The sequence below is a fragment of the Euprymna scolopes genome, chromosome 12 (genome assembly GCF_053919585.1).
Source record: "Euprymna scolopes isolate OS-2025 chromosome 12, ASM5391958v1, whole genome shotgun sequence".
Lineage (NCBI taxonomy): Eukaryota > Metazoa > Mollusca > Cephalopoda > Sepiida > Sepiolidae > Euprymna > Euprymna scolopes.
In genome coordinates this window covers 146194782-146216482 of record NC_136493.1, presented here as the reverse complement: position 1 = coordinate 146216482, position 21701 = coordinate 146194782, and the positions used below count along the sequence as shown (strand labels likewise).

The 21701-nt window shown below is 32.2% G+C and overlaps 1 protein-coding gene and 1 long non-coding RNA gene across 2 annotated transcripts in view; one reads left to right on the top strand and one right to left on the bottom strand.

Moving 5' to 3' along the window:
* Window positions 1–21701, bottom strand: part of LOC145291527 (uncharacterized) — a 1250821-nt gene that overhangs the window by 362252 nt on the left and 866868 nt on the right. The window contains exons 92-94 of the mRNA XM_080137518.1: window positions 21061–21111; window positions 13321–13359; window positions 9356–9388 (exon numbers count right to left, since the gene is read on the bottom strand). Coding sequence (XP_079993644.1) covers window positions 9356–9388; window positions 13321–13359; window positions 21061–21111 — 123 coding nt within the window. The remainder of the gene's footprint in view (window positions 1–9355; window positions 9389–13320; window positions 13360–21060; window positions 21112–21701) is intronic.
* Window positions 1–21701, top strand: part of LOC145291528 (uncharacterized) — a 122959-nt gene that overhangs the window by 99577 nt on the left and 1681 nt on the right. The gene's annotated exons all lie outside the window — the stretch shown is intronic.

Here is a 21701-nt window from a genome sequence, read left to right as displayed (position 1 = left end):
GTTTGAAATTTGCACATATTTTTGTTGATTTCTTTGGGAACATTTCTCCAAAATCTCAAAGGAAAAAAATTCCATTAAATTCAAAATCAGACCAGCCTCAAGCTTTGTAGCTATGTTCTAAAAATAATGTTGTATGAAAATTAATATTTCTAAGTTTTGATTCTTCTTATCATAATCTTTATTAAACATGTATGAAAATAACAATTTAAGTAATTCTTGTTTATTTTCTGATTACTATTAAATTACATTGTCATTATGTTCTCCATTCTCATAAGCTGTTCAAATACACAAGTTATATTTCACATCATTTACTGCTTGTCCTCTTGCACTTCATTGTGCTTTAATCATTCTATTAATACTGTGTCTTTTATTAACACATCCAGCTAATTAATGGAATATGAAAAGAATATAAATATCGCACACATCCAAAACCCATAACAAATTTGTGGGAACAGCTGCTGCATGAACACCTGCTAAATTAAGAAAATCTGTCTGCAATACATCACCTCTATATTTTTCATGCCTCTCCTCTACAATTGGTAGCATCACTATTAACTTGCGTTCCCCAAGGGCAGAGTTAGACACTACATCTATTTTTTTATGTAAGGAAAGTCTAGCTCCCTAAAAAGGGACACTTTGGATTAGAACAAAAAGTGAAAATTACCTCAATTTAGAATACACTGACCGGGGACAGAAAAGATAGTGAGATTCTTTTTAACTCTGCTTGTTAACATTATCTAAAATTATATTTGAAATGTACTCCACCATTTGTCCTTTTATTTTCATGTAACCAATAAATGATTCCACCACATTCATGCTGAACCCTTTGCACAAAACATAATAAAGCACTTGACTGATTTGGTCAATAGAAGACAAATTCGAGATTCTTTCAAAATTTCCAAAAGTTTTCTTTATTTTTTTCTTCCATTAAGCATCATATTTATCTTCTATTCATTCATAATATTCTCTTAGGACTAGATTTTGTTTTTATCACAAATTTGGTAATATCTACTAATCTTATAATATTCACACACACATTCATAGATTCTCTGTGACAATTGTCTTTTTTTTTGTTGTTTGTTTATTAATTATTTCATTATAAAAATTCTGATTTTACTTTCTTTCCATTATTTTTATTCGAGGTACATTATGGTTGTATATCTGTCCACAACGCATGAAAAAATAGAATACCATTTTCACACATGTGAGCATTTGTGGAAATTAAAAAAATGAATAAAATTGTAAAAAGATGTTACAACATTATCATAATACTCAGCATGTGTTGGATGGATTTTAGAAATTGACTTCCATACCAACTTATATCTGGACAGGTCTTTGTTTCTCGTATACATCCTTATCACTTCTTCCCATATTTACTTTGGCTCTTCCTTGTGAATAGAATTTGCTACTTCAATTGTTCTACATCTACTAACCCAATAACTACACAGTATAAAAACAAACTAAAATTCCATATATGGATCTAAAACCAGGAATTAAAAAAATCCTAATGAAATGGCAAAATGTTTGAAATCCTTGCATGAACTGCAATAAATGAAACCAATGATCAAAAAGAACTACCAGAATTATAGAAGAGTGAAGAGGTTAATCTAGACAGACTCTACATATGTCACATATATTTATGTATTCACAGCTGTTTAAAGAAGATTCTCCATTCTATGTTAGCTATTGTGTTCCATTTACAATGGGAAATATATCAGTGAAAAGTATTGATTTCAGCGAAATCTGTTGTAGACATTATTAGATGGGTGACCTAAACGACCTTTTTGAGTAGGTCAATCTGAATGTCATTTTTAGATTCTTGAGTTTAGGTGCTAAAACTATTTTCTACAATCTATTCCTTCACACACACAAAAAAAAAAAAACAACTGCTGACAAGATCAGATCATTCTACCAAAGAGAATGATTATCAAGAATGATTAATTTACGTTTTAATTTTGATTTGCATTAAATGCCCCACTGATGTTTTGTAAACTAAACAAAAACATAACATAATTATAACATAGATTGGTTTTGGGCTTGCTTCATGCAGATCTGCCCAGTGTCAATGCCACCAAAATCAATGCATCGCGTGTATTATAATCAAAAGAAAGAAGTGTTCACAAAAGTTTGTGGGTTTTACATTAATTCTGAAGAGAGGGAGGGAAATTGCCTTGTATTCTTCTTTTTTTTTATATACCGGTTTAGTTGAAAACTAACACTGATCCATTTTAAGGGATTGTGAAGTATTATTTTATGTCTTTTAAACACAGGAAACAAGATTATATGAAAATGTTCTCCTCTGATTCTTCATATGAATGGCACCGTGCATGTTCAACAGAAAATGTTTATATAAGTTTGAATTCTCCTCATCGTTACCTTTATGAAAAACATACATAAAAATTAAAAAAAAATGAATGTTTGAATAATTTTTGGTAAGTTTTTTTTTTTGTTTCGTTTTCATTATTTTTTTTGTTTCATTTTCATTATTACTATTTAGATATTAAAATGAATGCTTCTTTGTGTTTGATCTTTTAACAAAAGAATAAAATTTTTATGCCATCATATTTGGTTTAAGGTCTGCTTAATGTACTGGCATGTGTTGGACGTCTTTTCCAAATTTATTTCCAAGATTTTTGTGAACTGGATACCCTTCCTAAAACCAACCAGGTAGCTGATGGGGACCAGTGCTTTTATCGAGACACCATCTTTAGGTAATTACCTACCAAGACCATAAATGTGTTTAGGAATATTACATTCCATTTTGTTTATATAACATTATTTTGTCTATCATTATTTTCTTTTAGTAACAGTTATCCTTTTTAGGTATAAATTGTGTGAATAATTTTATATCTTGTGCCATAAAGTGTTAATATTTAAACTTTCTTTTTCTGTGGGAATAAATACATGATATTTCAATTTGATGACTATTAATGGGAACTGGACAATTGATCATGTCTTCTGATGAGAATTTTTTAATGTAAATAGTATCTTTTATATGAAAACAAAAAAAAAAACAATATAATCTATCAAGCCAGCGGTACAACACTCGTTTCTATCATTATATAAATCAAAAATATTTTTTAGTTTTATGAATAATTTCCCAATGAAACCATTCGTTCTCAGCAGTGCATATCACAAAAATATTTCTAATTGTCCCATTCGTTCAGGATTGTAAGAAATTTTTCTAAATATTAAAACTCTTTCCAAAAAAAAATATTACAGAGGTAAACAAATGTTGGTCCAGAATTATCTCCTTTGGATTTATTTCTCAGTAATGTTAGTCTATTCCATCCTACATGCAGAATTAAGGATGAGGATTTACCATCTTTGTGGCATGTCTTTCAAAGTGGTTATACATTTTCATCCAGTTTCTAAGATCATGACTTTCAAAACCCTACCAAGCTTTGCCTCTGTTATGTCTTCTAAAAGTGATCACTTAGTCTCTCAGAAATATGTAACACACACTAAGTAACATTTACTTATTAATTACTTGAACCAAGTAGGGAATAAGTACCCTGACCAACTTCATTGCGAAGAAAGAAAGGACCATTTCCTGGATACCAGTTTGACCGTTATCTTCGCAATTTGCACACATTGGCTCTGTAAACAAATATCGCGACAAGAAAACTTTTTTTAAACCAAAGTTTGTATTAATATGTATATATTTTTAAATAATAATAAAAACGAGTTTTATTATGTTGTGACAATAAAACTTTTTAAATCAAACTTTGCATTATATATGTGTGTGTGTGTGTGTATTTTTTTACACACAGGAGTCATCACTTATCAAGGCCTGGAAGCTACTTGAGGATAAGGGTTAAAGAGTGTACAGTAGTCAACATTAATCGTTAATAGAAATTTTATAAATTGGATTACTTAAGGGGACAGCTCATCAAGAACTTGTTTACGTTGAACTTGAAGACAACCAAATTGTAGTCAGCTGGAAAGCAGGGAAACAGAAAAGAATTCCACAGGCGTGCAGTTCTAGAAAAAAAAGCTTTGTCCATGGAATCTACGTTTAGGTTTATGCACAGATAAAGAGTGTGGGAAATTATTGATAGTGTTTTTCATGAAAGTTTGGTGAGGTGGGGGGCATAGATTGGAGCTCAGACGAGCACTTGCCATATAAATAATGATAAAGCAGAGACAGGCTTACAATGTCTCTTTTGTGGGAAAGAAGTTGCAGGGAATAGAAAAGGGCATCCCCACTAGGCTACAAAGTCTATTTTGAACTGTTAAGGAAGGATAAGGTATTTCTAGCATCTCCTGCCTAGATGTGACACCAGTACTCCATCATTGGATGTACCTGGCTCTTATATAGGTAGAGAATTGCATCAGCAGTGAGATTACTGGAGCGGTAGAATAATCTCACCATTTTTCCAGTGACCTTGGCAACGGATTTGATGTATGTGTTCCATTTAAGATCAGGAGTAAAGGTCAGACACAGAAGCTTGTCAAAATATGGAGCCTGCCCAAAATGAGAGCCATTCATTTCAATTAATGACAGACGGGGATCAGAGCGTTGATGATGAAAAGATAGAAGCTTGGTTTTAGATGCATTAAAATTAATCAGCCACCTCTTTCCGCATTCTACCACATGCTCAAGATCAGAGGAGAGAGAATCAGAGAGAAATTGATCATTTACGACCTTTGATGTGTTGCCATAGATAGTAGTGCCATCAGCATAAATGTCTACGAATGATCCTAGGATGTGATTTGGGAGATCATTTTTGTAGATTAGGAAGAGAGTTGGGCCCAGGATGGACCCCTAAGGAACACCAGCATTAATACTGTGAGGTGATTTCTGCCCATCAACCGTACTCTTATGATTATATATCTCCATCTCCATATATAATATTTTGATTGCAGAAATTCCCCTCTGGATCAAAGTACTGTAGGTTTGCAACAACAGATGCCACATACAAATTTATTATTACTATTACTATTAGCCACTATCTTATGTAACGTTAGAACAACATTTTAGACACATTTAGTTATTATAATTAAATCCTACATTTCATTCTAGCAGCAGCATCACAGTCGCAACAATCTTTAGAAGTAGTTCCTATTTTTCCCTCTAAATATCAAATCCTCCTATTACCCCCAGTCAACATCTCTCTGTATATATTCTTCCCAACATTCTCTTTATCTCGCTTTTTACATTTCTTTTTATGCCGAAGAAAAAAATTTTTTTACAGCGATGCTGAAGAGAAAACAACAAACATTTATTTCCTCTCCCTCGCTTTCTCGCTCTGTACATTTGTTCCAGTAATTAATTATATTTTTTCAAACATAGTTATGTTTTTTTTTTTTATGTATTTTATTTAAATATACTTGATCTAAACCTGTGCAATCTATTATGATCTTGCTGATTTAAAAATAAGTGTTTTGGCAATATCATCTACTAGATTCGTACTGATTGTGTTGTTTGAATTTAATATTTTTTACATGTGTGAAATATTCACTATTTAGAACTGCTAAACTATTTTTATAGTTAACTGTATTTTATGTTTATTCTTTTCACTCCCCTTTATAATAAAAATATGTAAACTTTTTTATTAATTGATTTTTTGATTTTTTAATTCCATATCTTTTCAAATAACTATGTTTATTTAAGTTAATTTATATATTTTGTCAACCTGTTTAGATATTTTAAAAATATATTTATTTACAGAAACATGAAAAGAAAAAAAATGAATGTGTTCTTTTTTTATACAGTTTTAGCAGTTTCAAAAAAGTGAATGTGCAACAGAAAATAGTTTAACAGGTTTAAAAATGTGAATATTTCACTTATGTTGAAAAAACATTAAATTCAAACAACATAAGCCTGGCGGCCATGGCTGAAATGTCTTTTATGAGGGCAGGCTTCCATCGGGCAATGCTGATTAACAGTCCTGCTAGTTTTAAATAATTATAAAAACATATTACATCATGACAATAAAACTTTTTAAAACAAACTTTGGATTGCTTTTTTTTTTTTTTCTCTTTTTTTAAATAATAATAATACAAGTTATATTATTTACTCGTGGCCAAGTTTGATTTTTCTGTAGGATGTGTGTATATATTTGCATAACTTTTTGCAAAACATTTTTTGGGGAAAAGCAGTTTCCCTACATTAAAAACCAACATTAGAATCGAGAATTTAAGACGCTGATTTCCTATGTCAGCGGTCAGTTGTAGTAGTGATTCTTCTAACACACTCATCTTTAAAAGATAGAAGGTCGGCTCTGTCTGCTATCAATATGCAGGGACTGGGAGAGGAAGAAGAAGAAAAAGAAGTGGTAAGCATGGTTGGTTTTATTGGTGAAAAAGGTGAGACTAACCGTGAGAATTCTCGAAACTCAGAGGGATAAAAGAGCAAACTCGGACCGATAGGTGGCTCTGCTTTTGCTCAAAACAGAAAACAAGTGATAGAAGCAAAAAGTTCCTTTCAAAAGAGAAATCAGTGAATATGTGCAAGGTGGTCATCTTCTAGAGGATTGCCAAGTTCATTCCTTTAATGATGGCATCAAGTTCTACTAAGTTGATATGTTGGAGTCCTTTTCTGGATGTAACCAGCATGCATCCTCTATCACAGTCCCAATAAATATCAGTGAGAGAGCTTGCATCAATCTTCAGTGCAGCACACACTGGAGCCTTCTCCTGAAATTGTACTGCCCCATCTGTATTATGTGAACACCACCTAGGGCTCTGATAGCATCATAGCCTAGAAGCAGGTGAAAACTCGGTGGTATTTTTGGCACTACCAGCACCTCAACATAAGTGGAATTTTCAGTTCTTGTGTGAATATTCACAGCACCAACCCTACATGTTTGTGTCTCTCCACTGATGGTGGTCACCTTGACTTTTTTCCTTTTCCAAGTGTGGCAGAGGTCCGCACATATTATGGTGCGAGAGCACCTGGAATCGTGTTCTGAGCACAATGTCTTGTTGATATAGACCTGAATGGTCGGAAGTGCCTTGTCTGATTTCTGCTTGGGGAAGAGGTTGACGCTGGCACTTTGTCCCGACCCCCGTTTCCTGTACAATCCTGGGCCATATGACCAGTACCATCAAACAACTGTCAGTCTCCGCCAGCAGTTCCTTGCAGTGTGGCCCTGGCCAGTGCACCTATAACATACAACTTTACCATGCGGACCGGGCCTGAGATGATCTATCATCACTCAATGTGGACTGTGCAGCAGCGACTACTGGTTCTCTAATCTCATAGGTATTCTTCATCATGGTCCTAGCCTGGTCTACCAAGTTATTAAGGGACAACTAAGCTATGCTTGAGCTAGCTCGCAGGAGTTACTTCGCTCTGGTTGGGAGTCCTGCCAGAAATTTGCATGCCAAGGCCTGTTCAGACAACCCATCAAACAACACCGTCAACTTTGTCAGCTCGGCCAGATACATGTTGACAGTTTCACCTGGACGTAAGGTTCTTGCCTCAAATTGCTCCCAAGCAGTGGCAGGGCCGATAGCAAACGCCTTGTATAGTGCTGCCTTGATCATTTCATAATCCTGTTTTTCCTCAGGACTAAGCTGTTGATACACCGCAAAAGCCCTGCTGGACAAACGTACAGGAATCATGTGTTCAATACTCTTCACGCTAGACAATAGGCAATGCAATTCCAGTTTCTCCACCCCGTCAAGTACAGGGGTCGAGCCATCGAATTCTGGTATTAATTTAAGGTCGAACTTGTCTCACATTACGCCAAAATAGTTTGCAGTTAAATGGGCTGGTATTTTGGGAGAAAAAAAAGAAACAAAAAAAAAACACAAAAGTTCACGAATAGAATTCATCATTGTATTTTCTCCTCACAACTTTCTCTCTCAACTTCCAGCACACGTCTCTCCCCCTCACCTCTGCCAACAGGTGTTTTGTTAAAAAAACTGACTGCATTTCATTTGCATATGTGTGCAGTCGACTGTGTGATCTCGTGCGATTCCACTAGACTACACCTTATAAAGCCACGGCCGCCATCTTTAATCTCTCTCTCTCTCAGATTCCATTTGAAGGTAAGTCGTATAGCCACACAATGCACACACACATGGTCTCTTGCTTCTTTGATTATTACATTCAACTCTACAGTAAGTCTTTAATATAAACAGTAAAACATATTTAAACAGATATCACACCCCCTGAACATTGATTTAGTAAACAGTTTACAGTGATTTCACTCAGTGTTCTAAATTCTAAATTCTTATGTCAGTTTTTAATGCAGGGAAAATCCTCTTCCCCATAAAATGTTTTGTAAAAAGTTAAATAAATATATAAATGCACTCTACAAAAAAATCAATCTTGGCTGTAAGTAAATAATATAATAAAAAATACAATCTATAGTTTGTTTTAAAAAGTTTATAATTGCAATACAATAATATAATTGGTTTTTATTATTATTATACAAAGCTTAGTCTAAAAAGTTTTATTGTCATGATATAATAATATAAGTGTTTTTTAAATTACTTTTTAAAATAAAAGCAATCCAAAGTTTGGTTTGTTGCAATATAATAATATAAACCATTTTTATTATTATTTAAAATATATATATATATATCAATACAAAGTTTGATTTAAAAAGTTTTCTTGTCACGATATTTGTTTATAGCACCAATGTATGCAAACTGCAAAGGTGAAGGTCTAACCAATGTCGAGAGAAAGGTGTCCTTTTTTTTTCTTTCTTCGTAGTGAAATCGGTCAGGGTACTTATTCCTGACATGGTCGAATTACTGAAACATATTTTTCTATCTACGACCCTTGCAACATGTGTTCTTTGATATTGTATTTGGGATCATAATGTATTCTTTATGTCTATTGTTTTTGCTTTGTATATAATACTGTGTACAACATTACATATGTAACTCATTAAAGTCGTTTAATAATTCAATAATGACTAATTTTAATACAGAAAATTTTAGATGATAGTTGTCACTAAATATATAGCATTACATAGTTTTTATTAAGTAGGAGTTTATTATTTATCTTACTCTATATTATGAACATCACAGTACTGTCTGTGTTTACAATGTAGGCCTTGCTAACAAAATTATGTTCTACATATTTGATAACTGTTTAAAGTTTAGTAAATCCGACAGTTATTAATAACTAAAAATATGATCTTTAAATTTGTTTCACATAATGACTACTAGAGCCAACTGTGATTTGAAATGCTAAAATATTTTGACATTTACTTTTTCTAACGCCTTTATTATGTATGTTTTATGTTGCAAATATATTTTCTCATATAAATCACACTGAGCTACAGTTTACATACATACCAAGTCCAATGAATATATTAATATTTAAACCTTTGTTATTAAGAGGGTTTATGCTACATATATGTATTTTATGAGAAGTTAATCTTATTCTTACCTGGATTGACTGTTGCTGTAGATATCCTTGGCACTAAAATATAAAAATAATATTTTAGTTCATAAAAATGCATTCATTTTACCTTTTAATAAAAATATCCTTCATAAATAATTGTACCACATAAACCAAATGTAAGAATATTTTCAAATACATTCAGCCACGGTCCATATTTGTCTTTGAATATTTGATGTAACACTGTCACAAAACTTAAAGTCATGTTCGACACAGACGATGTTACATTTTCTCAAAAACTATTCAGAAAAACTCTACAACAAAAATCAGTATTGGAACTACTTTTGGACACCACAAAAGTTTCTTTTTGGGTTTTTGACCCTAATCTAACCCTAAGTTAGCCTTAATCTGTTTTTTTTTTCTGGTTCAAAAAAATGTACCAGTATTCCAAAATCCATAAAAATGTATAAACTGTGATTAATTTTTATATACTGTGCGAAAAGGTTATAATGTTTGAAATTGTTTTCTTGTGGGAATAAATATTTGATACATCAACTTAAAAACTGTACAGTTAATCTCCTCTGCCAAGAATTTCTCAATTTACATAATGTCATTATATTAAAAGAAATTTGTTAAGACAGCAGTATAACATGCGTTTGTATTATTTTAAGAATTCCAAAATATTTTTTATAGTTTTCTAAATAATATTCCAAGGAAAGTGCTTGTTGTCAGCAATGCATATCGTAAGAATGTTTATAACTGTCTATTTGTTCAGGAGTTTAACTGATTTTGCAAAACAAAAACTGTTCCCAAACAAAATATTGCACAGGTAAACAGATTTTAGCCCAGAATTATCTGAATTATCTATCTTGGATTTATTTCTTAAGTGTTAAAGAAAGAGGTGGCTTCTATGTGAGAGTATGTAATTGCATTCACTCGCAGAATTTAGAACTAAATCATACCTTCTCTCTGGTTGTCTTTCAAAACGGAAGTACGTTTTTTCCCAGCTCTTCATAGGAACATTACTTCCAAAACTCTAACAAGTTTTGCCTTTGTTACTCCCTCTATTAGTATTAATATTATAATAATAAATATTATATTTGGTAAATATTACATATATGTCAACTAGTACTTATTTGGAGACCTAGGTTTGCAGATAAGTTGCTATAAAATTAGGCATGATGTAGGGACCAGGTGGCTAAATTCTGAGGCTATCATTCTCCCGTAAGAACAATAGCTAGAAGAAATGATATCAGATGAGCTAAGAAAAAGTGAAAAGTAACAAATCGGACATGACGGGATGTAGATGGAGTGATTTTAAGGATGAACAAAACCTAGCATTGCAACCTCATTTCTTGAACTCCCTAACCTCCCTATTGCTAGCAATAATGTAGTGCAATACTAATGGCCTGAATAAGATGATTTACCTTTGAAATGAGAATGTTTCTTTCCTTGTGTTTATTTGTGTAGAAACTTTGGACATTCTCGTTCTGTAATCAAAGTCTAGGAAGATCAAATGCAAACCTTGAATGTTGGTACACAAGGGAAGCACAAGTATGACTTTGTCTTGCACAAAATTAATTTCATTGTAAGATGCAAAGTGGTAGACTCTCCTTATAACGGAAGTGGTGCAACAATAATAATCACATAAATTTTCAGCAACACCAACACAAATCAACATTTATTTATTCATGACTCGCACATATCTTGATCTAACCCTTTCCAGCATGTGTTCTTTCTTATTATATCCGCGACCATAATCTTCCCTTTTATGTTGTATTGTCACAATAAATTTTAATCATTTTATAACGATTTGTTTATAGTGAAAATTTAATAAAAAAAAAAGCTTTATAATATTTATCAGTAGGTGTATAACATTGCAACGCTTTTATTAAATTTAAAATTAATAATTAATTTTTTTTTGCTCTATCCCAACCATTACCAATGGACCTGAGGTAATCTCATCAGCATTGCCAAGAACTTTGCAGCTAATTCTACCCTATCTGATCAGGGCCGCCAACCCCTCATGTTTTCTCCTGTGTCTGAAAACTCGCTATGCACCATACAGATATCTGTGCATGATGTCAAGCTAATCAAAAACCTTGATTCCAGTAAAACAACTAGCTCTGATGGCATTCCTATTATAGTGCTCAAAAAGCTTTGACCAGAACTAGCTCCCATACTTCCAAGCCTGTTTAAGCATTGTCTTAAGGAGAATTGCTTCCCAACACCCTGGAAAACTTCATCAGTATGCCCTGTATTTAAAAATTCAGGTGATCAGTCATCTCCCTCTCAATACAAACCAATTCGGCTCCTGTGCATCATGAGTAAGTTGCAGGAATTTATGTTAAATAGAGAAGTAGTCAACCACCTCAGATAAAATAGAGAAGTAGTCAACCACCTCAGATAAAATAAATTCCTCAGTAACATGCAATATGGTTTCCATTCTGCTAGATCTACAGCAGATATGTTAACAGTTATATCTCATAGGATTAGCAAATCTCTCGATGGAGGCTTCTTTTGTAGGGCAATTGATCTTGACATATCAAAGACCTTTTATAGGGTATGGCAGAAAGGTCTACTCCACAAAATCTGCAGCTATGGTATAGCTGGAAATGTCTTTTCAGTTATTAAATCATTTCTTGCTGATAGATTCATAAGAGTAGTGGTTCATGGGCAGAAATCAGAAGCTCATAGTATTAATGCTGGAGTCCCTTAGAGATCCATCCTGGGCCCAACTCTCTTCCTGATTTCCATCAATGATCTCCCAAATCATATTCTAAGATCATTTGTAGACATTTATGCTTATGACACTACCATCTATGGCAACACTTCAAAGGCTGTGAACGACCTAGTTCTCTCTGTTTCTCTCTCTGATCTTGATCACATGGTGCAATGGGGAAAGAGGTAGCTAGTTACTTTTAATGTATCTAAAACCAAACTTATATCTTTTCATCAACACTCTGATCCCCATCTGGCATCAATCGAAATGAATGGTTCTCATTTTGGGGAGACTCCATGTTTTGACAAGCTTTTAGGTCTGATCTTTACTCCTGATCTGAAATGGAACACTTACATCAAATCCGTTGCCAAGGTCACTGGAAAAATGGTGGGATTATTCTACCGCTCCAATAGATATTTCACTGCTGATGCAATTGGTATCACATCTAGGCAGGAGCTGCTAGAAAACTTATCCTTCCTTAACAGAGTTCAAAATAGATTTCGTAGCCTAGTGGGAATGCCCTTTTCTCTTCCCTGCAACTTCTTTCCCACAGAAGAGACATTTCAAGCCTGTTTAAGCTTTATTATTATTTTCACGGCAAATTCTTGTCTGAGCTCCAATCTATGGTCCTCCTTCGCCAAACTTTCATGAAAAACACTCATCTAATTGAAACCACTATCAATCATTTCCCACACTCTTTATCTGTGCCTAAACATAAACATAGATTCTATGAACAAAGCTTCTTTCTTAGAACTGCACACCTTTGGAACTTTGTTCCATTTTCTAGCTTTCCAACTGTCTACAATATAGCTGTCTTCAAGTCCAACATAAACAAGTTCTTGATGAGCTGCCCCCTTAAGTAATCCAATTTACCAAATTTCCATTATTAACGATTGCTACAATATTGTCCCATTGGCTACTGCACACTTATTAACCCTTATTCTAGAATGTCCTCTGGACCTTGATAAGTGGTTACTCCTTTGTAAAAGAAAAAAAAATAGGTATTATCACATATCTCACCACATACTATGAAAATCTTACTGTCATTGTGTCATATGGATCATAAATATCAATACATTTTTTTATGTTTAAGATACTTAACATGGCTAAATTTGAGAGAACTTAGTAATAAAAAAAAATATCTTTTAATTTCTTTTGCATAAGTCATCAATCAATCAGAATACCGTCTACAATAATCCGTATAAAAAATTCAATGTATATATTAATGCTTACACATTATTTCTAACCATAATGTCATTAGTGAGTATTTTGGATAAGATATTATTCTTACCTGAAACACTTGGTTGTAGACGAACACTTGTCACAGATGCTAAAAGATAAACATAATAGCGTTTCATGTTAATTCATAAAAATATATTCTTTTTACCTTTTTTAATAAAAAATTTTTTGTTAAGCAATGTTACTATATCAAACAAATATATGAATATTTCCAAATGCAACGTTTCATGTTTGTCTTTTAATATTTGATACAACACTATGATCAGGTATTTGAAATCATTTTTCACACAGAAAATTTCACATTTGACAGATTTTAATTTTTTTTTTTTTTTTTTTTTTTTTACACAGTGATCACCACTTATCAAGGCCCGGAAACCACTCAGGGATAAGGGTTATTGCAAGTACATTACGTTAGTGTGGAGATTTGATGAAGTGTTTAATTAAGGGGGCGGTTCATTATGAATTTGTTAACATTGGACTTGAAGACATCCAAGTTGTAGTCCGGAGGGAAGCAGGCAGACGGAACAGATTTCCACAGGCGTGCAGTTCTAAGAAAGAAGCTTTGTTCATGGAATCCGCGTTTTGATTTAGGCACAGATATAGAGTGGGGGAAATTTTTCACAGTGGATTCAGCTAGACGGGTGTTTTTCGTGAAAGATTGGCGAGGGGGGACCAGAGATTGGAGTTCAGACGAGCACCTGCCATGGAAATAAAGATAAAAATATCTTAATGCATTTATCTTCAACAAAATCAACACTTATGCTTGATATCTGTTTAGCTATTCTGAATACTTCATTCTTCTGGTCATCTTTTTGTTTAGCCTCCGTTTTCGTTTTGTAGATTTCTTTTCTTGCTGACTCTTTTGCTACCAGTTATCCTTATTTCCTCAACCTTTTCTCCACTCCATCATTTCTACTTTTCTTTGATAAATTTCTCAACCTCCTCATTACACCACCATGTAACCATATGTCTTAAAGGCTCTTTCATCCACCCACATCAGGTCTCTTACCTCAAATAGTGTATTCTTCATTCAATATCTGTTATCGTTCTTCCACACTTTCTGAAGTGAATCTGATAACTAAACGTTCAATCACTTGTATAAACAGTTGTCACATTGACACCTGATAAATTAAGAAAGTGCGCTTATGAGACATTGACATACATTTATCCTTTACAATTAGTCGAATCAATCTTCTACCCATTAACTTTAAAATCATATTTGAAATCTACTTTGCTGCCTTTATATTCATTTCCATGAAATCAACAAATGCTGAATCATTCACATAAAACGGAGCACTAGACTATGTGAGATAAATCTGATTTGTTATTGAAGGTCATTGATAAAAAAGTTTCCCTATTTAACTTAATAAACTATTTTCTTTTCCACATTTTCTCCTAGAACAATAAGACATGCGTTTTGAATCTTGGATGATAGATAGTATGCAGTTATCGTGTCACTCATCAATCATGATTTTTTAAACATTTTACAAAAGTTTCCTGTTCTTCTTTTTTTTTTTTACCATTATATTCAGCATCATCTTTGCCCTTCATTCATTCACAATGCCTTCTTAAGGCCATATTTTTGTCTTAACCAGAAATCTTAGAATATTCAGTAAGCTCAGAAAAATGCCCATTCCATGACATTCTTATTCTTTTTGGAAATCAATTCTTTTTTGCCAATCGTTTCATTAGAGAAATTTTGACTTCAGTTCTTTCACTTATGTCTGTAATGGGTACAGGATGTTTGTATATCTGTCCAAAATCTGTGAAGAAATAAACTGCCATTTTCTAACTTAGGTGAAGAAGAACAGTGTGTTAGAGGTTTGTGAAGAGAGAGAGACACTGAAATAGAAATCCTTCTGATGCTCAAAGAGAACGTTATGATGAAGAAAAAAATGCAGCATGTGAATAACAATCAACAATTTTAAATATCACCTTCTTCCTGAAAACTAATCCTTTACAAAGAACGCTGTTATGATATTCAAAGAATGGTGTTCACTGAGCAGAAACCTTAATTGTATATAAACTAATGCATATACATGTGAGATGATATTCCAGATTTTTCAAAGTCTAATTTATATCTGTCTTTAGTTACTGTTATCCTACCTATTTTAACCTTTCCCAAACTTGTTCTGTTTTAATCCTTAATTCATCTCTGATACGAGCACTCTGGCATATATTGTCTTGATATATTATCATGTTTTCCACTTTTCCTAATAAGATTTTCTCAGTGACCCTCTGAAAAATATGGCTTGCAGTTTTAATTCCGAATAGCGAGACCATCAATAATGCCATGGTGGTGTTTAGTGTTGTAATTTCTTTATATTCATTGTCTACTTTGATTTGATTATAGCTATCTTTAAATCAGGTTTTGCAATTAATGACTGGTGGTTTCTATACTCTGTAAAGGAAACGAATCCAAACATATCTAGTGGTTGACACCAATTTTGTAGTCACTGTTTATTCTTATACTTCCATCAGACTTTTTAATGGCATCTATTGATGATGCCCAATCGTTTTCTCGCTGGGTGACCTTTTCTAAGATCCCCTGCTGAATCATTTTTTTAGCCTTGACACTACAATAGCTAAAATATGTATAGGTAATAGCCTTGCTTGAATAAATCTAGTATAGTAGTTCTCTTTCAATCAAATTGTTTTATAACCTTTTAATAATCTGATTTCTTGTTCTTTTGACTCCATAGAATTAATTTTACTTTGTCAATTTTTAATAACTTTATCCTTAATCAACCTAAGTTTTAGGTTTAGTTCGGCAAAAGCCGGTTTCATTCGGTTCAAATTATGTAGAAGTACAAAAGAAACACACACACAATAATCTCCCTCTCAAACACCGAAAATATTTTACAGATTTTATTTTAGGTGGAAGCAACTAATAATTAGTTTTCGACTATTCTTTTTTATTAAGCCATACCAATATCAAACTAGTTTTTGTCATTAAAATGTTTGATTTTTTTTTTTTCCTAACCTTATTCTTAACTCTAACTTAAATTTTAGGTTTACTTCAGCAAGTCTGTTTGGTTCAGTTCAAATTATGTAGAAGCACACAAAAAATTCTACATGCACTGATTCTCCCACCAAGGCAACACTGGGAAATGATTTCTTCTCGTGATTTTGAAAGTTTATTGCAATTTTAAATGTTTATGCAACTTTTAAATTTCTGCATAAATAATTGTACCATATCAAACAAATATAAAAATATTTTCAAATGCATTACATTCAGCAATTTTCAACATTTGCTTTTAATGTTTTTATGCCGTATTCTACGATTAGATACTTGAAGTTATGTTTCACATAAAAAAATGTTACTTTCGATCAAGAATTATGAGAAAATCTCAAAAAAAAAAAAAAAAAATGTATGAATTGCATGAATAATTTTATACATTGAGCAAGAAGGTTGCAATATTTAAAATTATTTTCCGGCAGGAATAATATTTTAAATATCCATTTGAGTGAACATGTCTTCTGACAAGAAGTTCTCAATTTAAATAATATCATTATAAAAAAGAAAATGTTATAATCTTTTTCAAACTAGCAGTATAGCACTCATATGTATCATTTTACAAATCGTAAAACTTTTTTCCCATAATTTTATTAAGAATTTATCAATGAAACTAATTGTTGTTTGAGATGCATATTACAAAATTGTTTATAACTGTCTCATTTGCTCAGGATTTTAACTTATTTTACAAAGCATAAAAACTCTTTTCAAAATAAACTATTGAATCTGAAACAAATTGAATTTATTTCTTGACAGTGAGAGAGAGGTAACTCTACTGCAGGAATATTTGTAATGTTGTTTTACCTATCTGCAAAAATTAATATTAAATAATTGTACCATATCAAAAAATATAACAATATTTTCAAATTCATTAGTTGTAAAAATGCTCCATATTTGTCTTTTAATATTAAATATTACAATCAATGATTTGTTAACCGTGAACCTGGGCTTCAAGTGTATGAGATACATGGAACAGGTTCATTCAATTGATGATCATTTCCACAAAGAGATGCCACTAGATGAGAATATCCTGGAGGTAGTAGACTCTTTCTACTATCGAGGTAATATGCTGAATACAAAGATTGATATGAACTCAGTATGGTCAAAAGATTGAAGATAGCTAGGGCATAATTTTGATAAAAAGCATGTGCTGTTCCATTTCTACATCCAGAATAAGTTGTATAGCAAATATGTCAGGAGCATCATTGTTCATTGTTTAGACGTTTTCTGATATTATGCAAGCTCACTCTCCACTTTTTATGGTTCAACAGGTCAGCAATCTACAAATTCCACTGCGTGATCTTGTCCAATAATTTGCTTCAAGTTTGTTTTTTTTGCAAGCCAACCTTCTTTTGATTTAAGACATAAATGCTTCTGCAATGATTTATCAAGGAGGATGAACATTCCATATGACTATACAAGTGCAATCGATTCATTCTAAGAATATGCTGGGTCAGTGTAATGTTTTAAGCAAATTCTCTGACCTTATTGTTAAATAAATAGAAGAAGTAGAACCAAATGTTTTGTAGAGGTGGTGCTGCTATTATTGGCACACCAATAAACGTTTTTGATACTAACTGATAAAAATAACTCAGTTTCATATTTGTTCATAAAATATATTTATTTTAGCGTTTTATTAATAAAAATAAATTCATCTCGTATATAATATTTTGATTGCAGAAATTCCCCTCTGGACCAAATTACGGTAGGTTTGCAATAACAGATGCCACATACAAATTTATTATGTTGAAACTTTTACCCACCATCTTATGTAACTTTTGAACGCTATTACAGACACATTTATTCATTATAATAAAATCCTGTCTTATTTCCTACAAGCGACATTATCACAATTGGCAAGATCTTTAGACAAAGTAGTTTGTATTTTCCCCTCTACCTGAAAAGTCCTCCCAATCTCCCAGTTAAGACGGGGTAAATATATAAACATTATAACTATATTGACCTGACACCATTATTAACTGGATTAAACACTCATACTCATACCATTACACTTCACTATTCGAAAATAATTTCTCCCCAGTAACATTCCACCTATTCTCATTGGCTGCGATCATGACATTCTATTATTTCGAATTATACACAATCATACAAAAACGAACAGGTCAGCCCTTAATCGATATGGCCGCTCAATCACCATGCATTGTTTAAAATCATTTATACTTTCCTATCATCGCTTTTCCTCTACAGAATACTGTTTACAAAAATTAATCATAACATTTAGCTTAGAGTTACTTGAACAAAATAGTCATCACTTTCGTATAAACAAGTTAGTGCATCTAGCTCAGGTGATGTTTACATCTACTGCACATACCGTGGCATCGTAAATTATGCCAATTCATATTATTCAGATTAACCATTATTTACATATTGTTACACTAAAATGATTACGTCGCAGGCTTCTTTTTATCATGTCTGGTTTTGACGTCCTAAATTATACGATGCTAAAATAAACTGATCTTTTAGTAAATGATTAGAAACTGTTCTCTGTAACCGAGTATTAAAAGAAAAACAATGAACCACCAATACTTACATTACATGAAAACATTTACCCAAAATGCGGCGAATCTGCGGCAACTATTTAATTTTTTTTTTCTTTAAAACATTACATGTTATGGTAACGGTTCTAAATCACTTCTGTCTTCTACATTAAAAAATAAAACAAAAAAATCATCCCAGTTTTCTTGCTTTAATGATTCGATTTAATAAAAAATATCTTTCGATCAAGTGTCAAAACTTATGAGATAATAATATGAACGAATCTCTTGCAGACGTTTATGAAATTAACCCCCTCTCTAAATTCCACAATTAACACTTTATTCACGTTAATCTCATCCATTACAATCTTACCTTTCAAATTAAAAAATTTCTGATGACTTTTATTGTTGGGGATCAGTTTTCAATTATAATGTTCTACTAAATTGAACACATACTTTGTGACCATCTCCAAGAAAAATATTGCGACAATATTTTGCTCAATCTTATAATTGAAAAAGGTTCCCCAGATAGGTCATAATCTTCTATTTTTTTTTCAATTTTATTTATTTATTTTTTGGCCTGAAACTGAAGTTTGTACTCGATGAGATTAACATGAAAAAAAAAATGTAAATTATGGAATTTAGAGAAGAGGGCAATTTCATAAACGTCTGCCAATTCTCTTCATGAAAAAGAGTTGCAGTAGCCTCCTGCATCAAAAGGGCACCGAACCTACATTAGAGTGATTAGGCAAAAAACAAATTATTTTTCATTTTCAAATTTATAAAAACTATTCCTTTTTATGCTCTAAGCCTGAATTACGTTAAGATAAATTATCATTTTCCTTACTTTTCATTCAGTTTGTATTTGACTAAATTTACGCTAGTTTTTTTTTTTGTTTTTTTACTTTCTTTGTATGTCAAATAATTTACGCCACTAAAGTACAAATTTTCTCTTTATTACATTGCCTACGAATATACTTATTTGTTTGTATTTTTTTAATATAGTTTTTTATTTAGTTTTCTTTTCAGGAATCATTTTTCACACTGCTAAGACATTAATTTTTTTTTTTTTAGGTACTTTTTTACCTTAGCACCAACTACACCATTTCCTTTAAACTGATGACTTCTATAGGTTTTAGACTCTGCTGAATAAGACAATCTATTTTAACTTTGGTGGACACAAGTAGTTTTTAAGATATGACATGCATTATGCACTGTAATTCACAGTTCTACACATGAGTGAGTTAAACGTGTACTTCTCTCCACATGACACTGCCACCCACCTCCACTTTTTTTTGTTTTATGGTCTTTGTGGATGAGTATGCTGACAACATGTATCAAGGTTGAACTTAGGGCAAATACTTTGATAGTCCCCCCCCCTCCCCTCATAAAATGGGGTGTCTATTCCGAAAGCCGTTCTTATCATGGCAAGGTTGGTTGTGTCTATTTCATACGACGTTCTTAACATGAGGAGGTTGGGGATGTTTATTCTGAAACCCGTTCTTAACATTAGGGACGTTGGAGATTGGTCACCAACAACAACCGTAGTTTATTTTTTTTACAAGGAGGGGCATGCTTCCACCGGGCAACACTGATTAACGGGTTCTGCTAGTATTAATAACTGTACAACATCAGATTTAATAATATTTAGTTATCAATTGGTTATGGTATCTCTCTGTATGAAACCCAGGCAACATTTATTGTTTTTTCTTTTTTTTTGTATTTTGTCTGATAACGTATTCATTCTCTAGTACAAATCTGTTGTTTTCCATGTCTGTTATATTGTGTACAACATTACACAAGCAACTCACTAAAAAGCTTCAATAATCGAATAGCAAATGTGATGCACATAAGAATTTATGAAAATAACTTTAATACAGAAACTTTTACATGATAATTATCAGTTTGTTTTAATTCATTGAAAAGTGTTGATAAGCCCTAATATAAGTTTGAATATATATTTTATAAAAAAGAAGAAAAATGGCTTCTTTTAATTTCTTTTACATAATGAATATGAAAGCCAACTATTTTTGAATGATGTGAAATGCTAACATTTTGCTAGATTTATTTTGCATTTTTAATGCTATTATCACACGTTACCAATTTGCTGTTCTCCTTGTCTTTTTTTTTACATATTCACTTATATAAATGACACTGGGATATGAATTAGATACACCATAAATTCAATGGTTATATTAGTATTCACACCATTATATTATTTCCAATCATAATCTCATAAGGGTAGTACATGTATGTATTGAGGAGATAATATTATTTTTACCTGAAACGGGAGTTGTTCCTGTTTGGGTCACACCAACAGTTGTCTCCTCAACTGAATGATAAAAATAGCATTTCATGTTAGTTCATGAATATATATATTTTAATTTTTTGATTTGAAAGGTTTCTTAAATAATTGAACCATAACAAACAGCAAATCTAAATGCATTACATTTGACAACGATTCGTATTTGTACAAAATTTGAACAAATTTTTCATAACATCAAAACTATTCTGAAAACAAAACCTTGTACAGCTAAACATGTTAACCTAGAATTGTTTGAGTTATTGCAACGTCAGAGAAATAGATCTCCTATGCAAGATTTTGTAATATTGTTCAACCCATGTGCTGATTTTAGGACTAACTCTTACCATTTTTTTGTAGTGTCTCTTTCAAAGTATACATCTAGTTTCTCCTAAGAGCATGCTTTTAAAAAGACTAGCAGGATGTTTGGGTTACATCTTTTGATAACAGTGAAAAAGAGGCATATTCACCCCTAATTGGAATAGTTTATTATTATCCGTAAGATGGGGACCATAACGATATGAAAATTTTTCTACTGCCTACGTTTATTACATAGATAATAAATGTCAGTACACGTTTTATGTTCCATATATTTAATACTCGAGTAATTTATGGTAAAT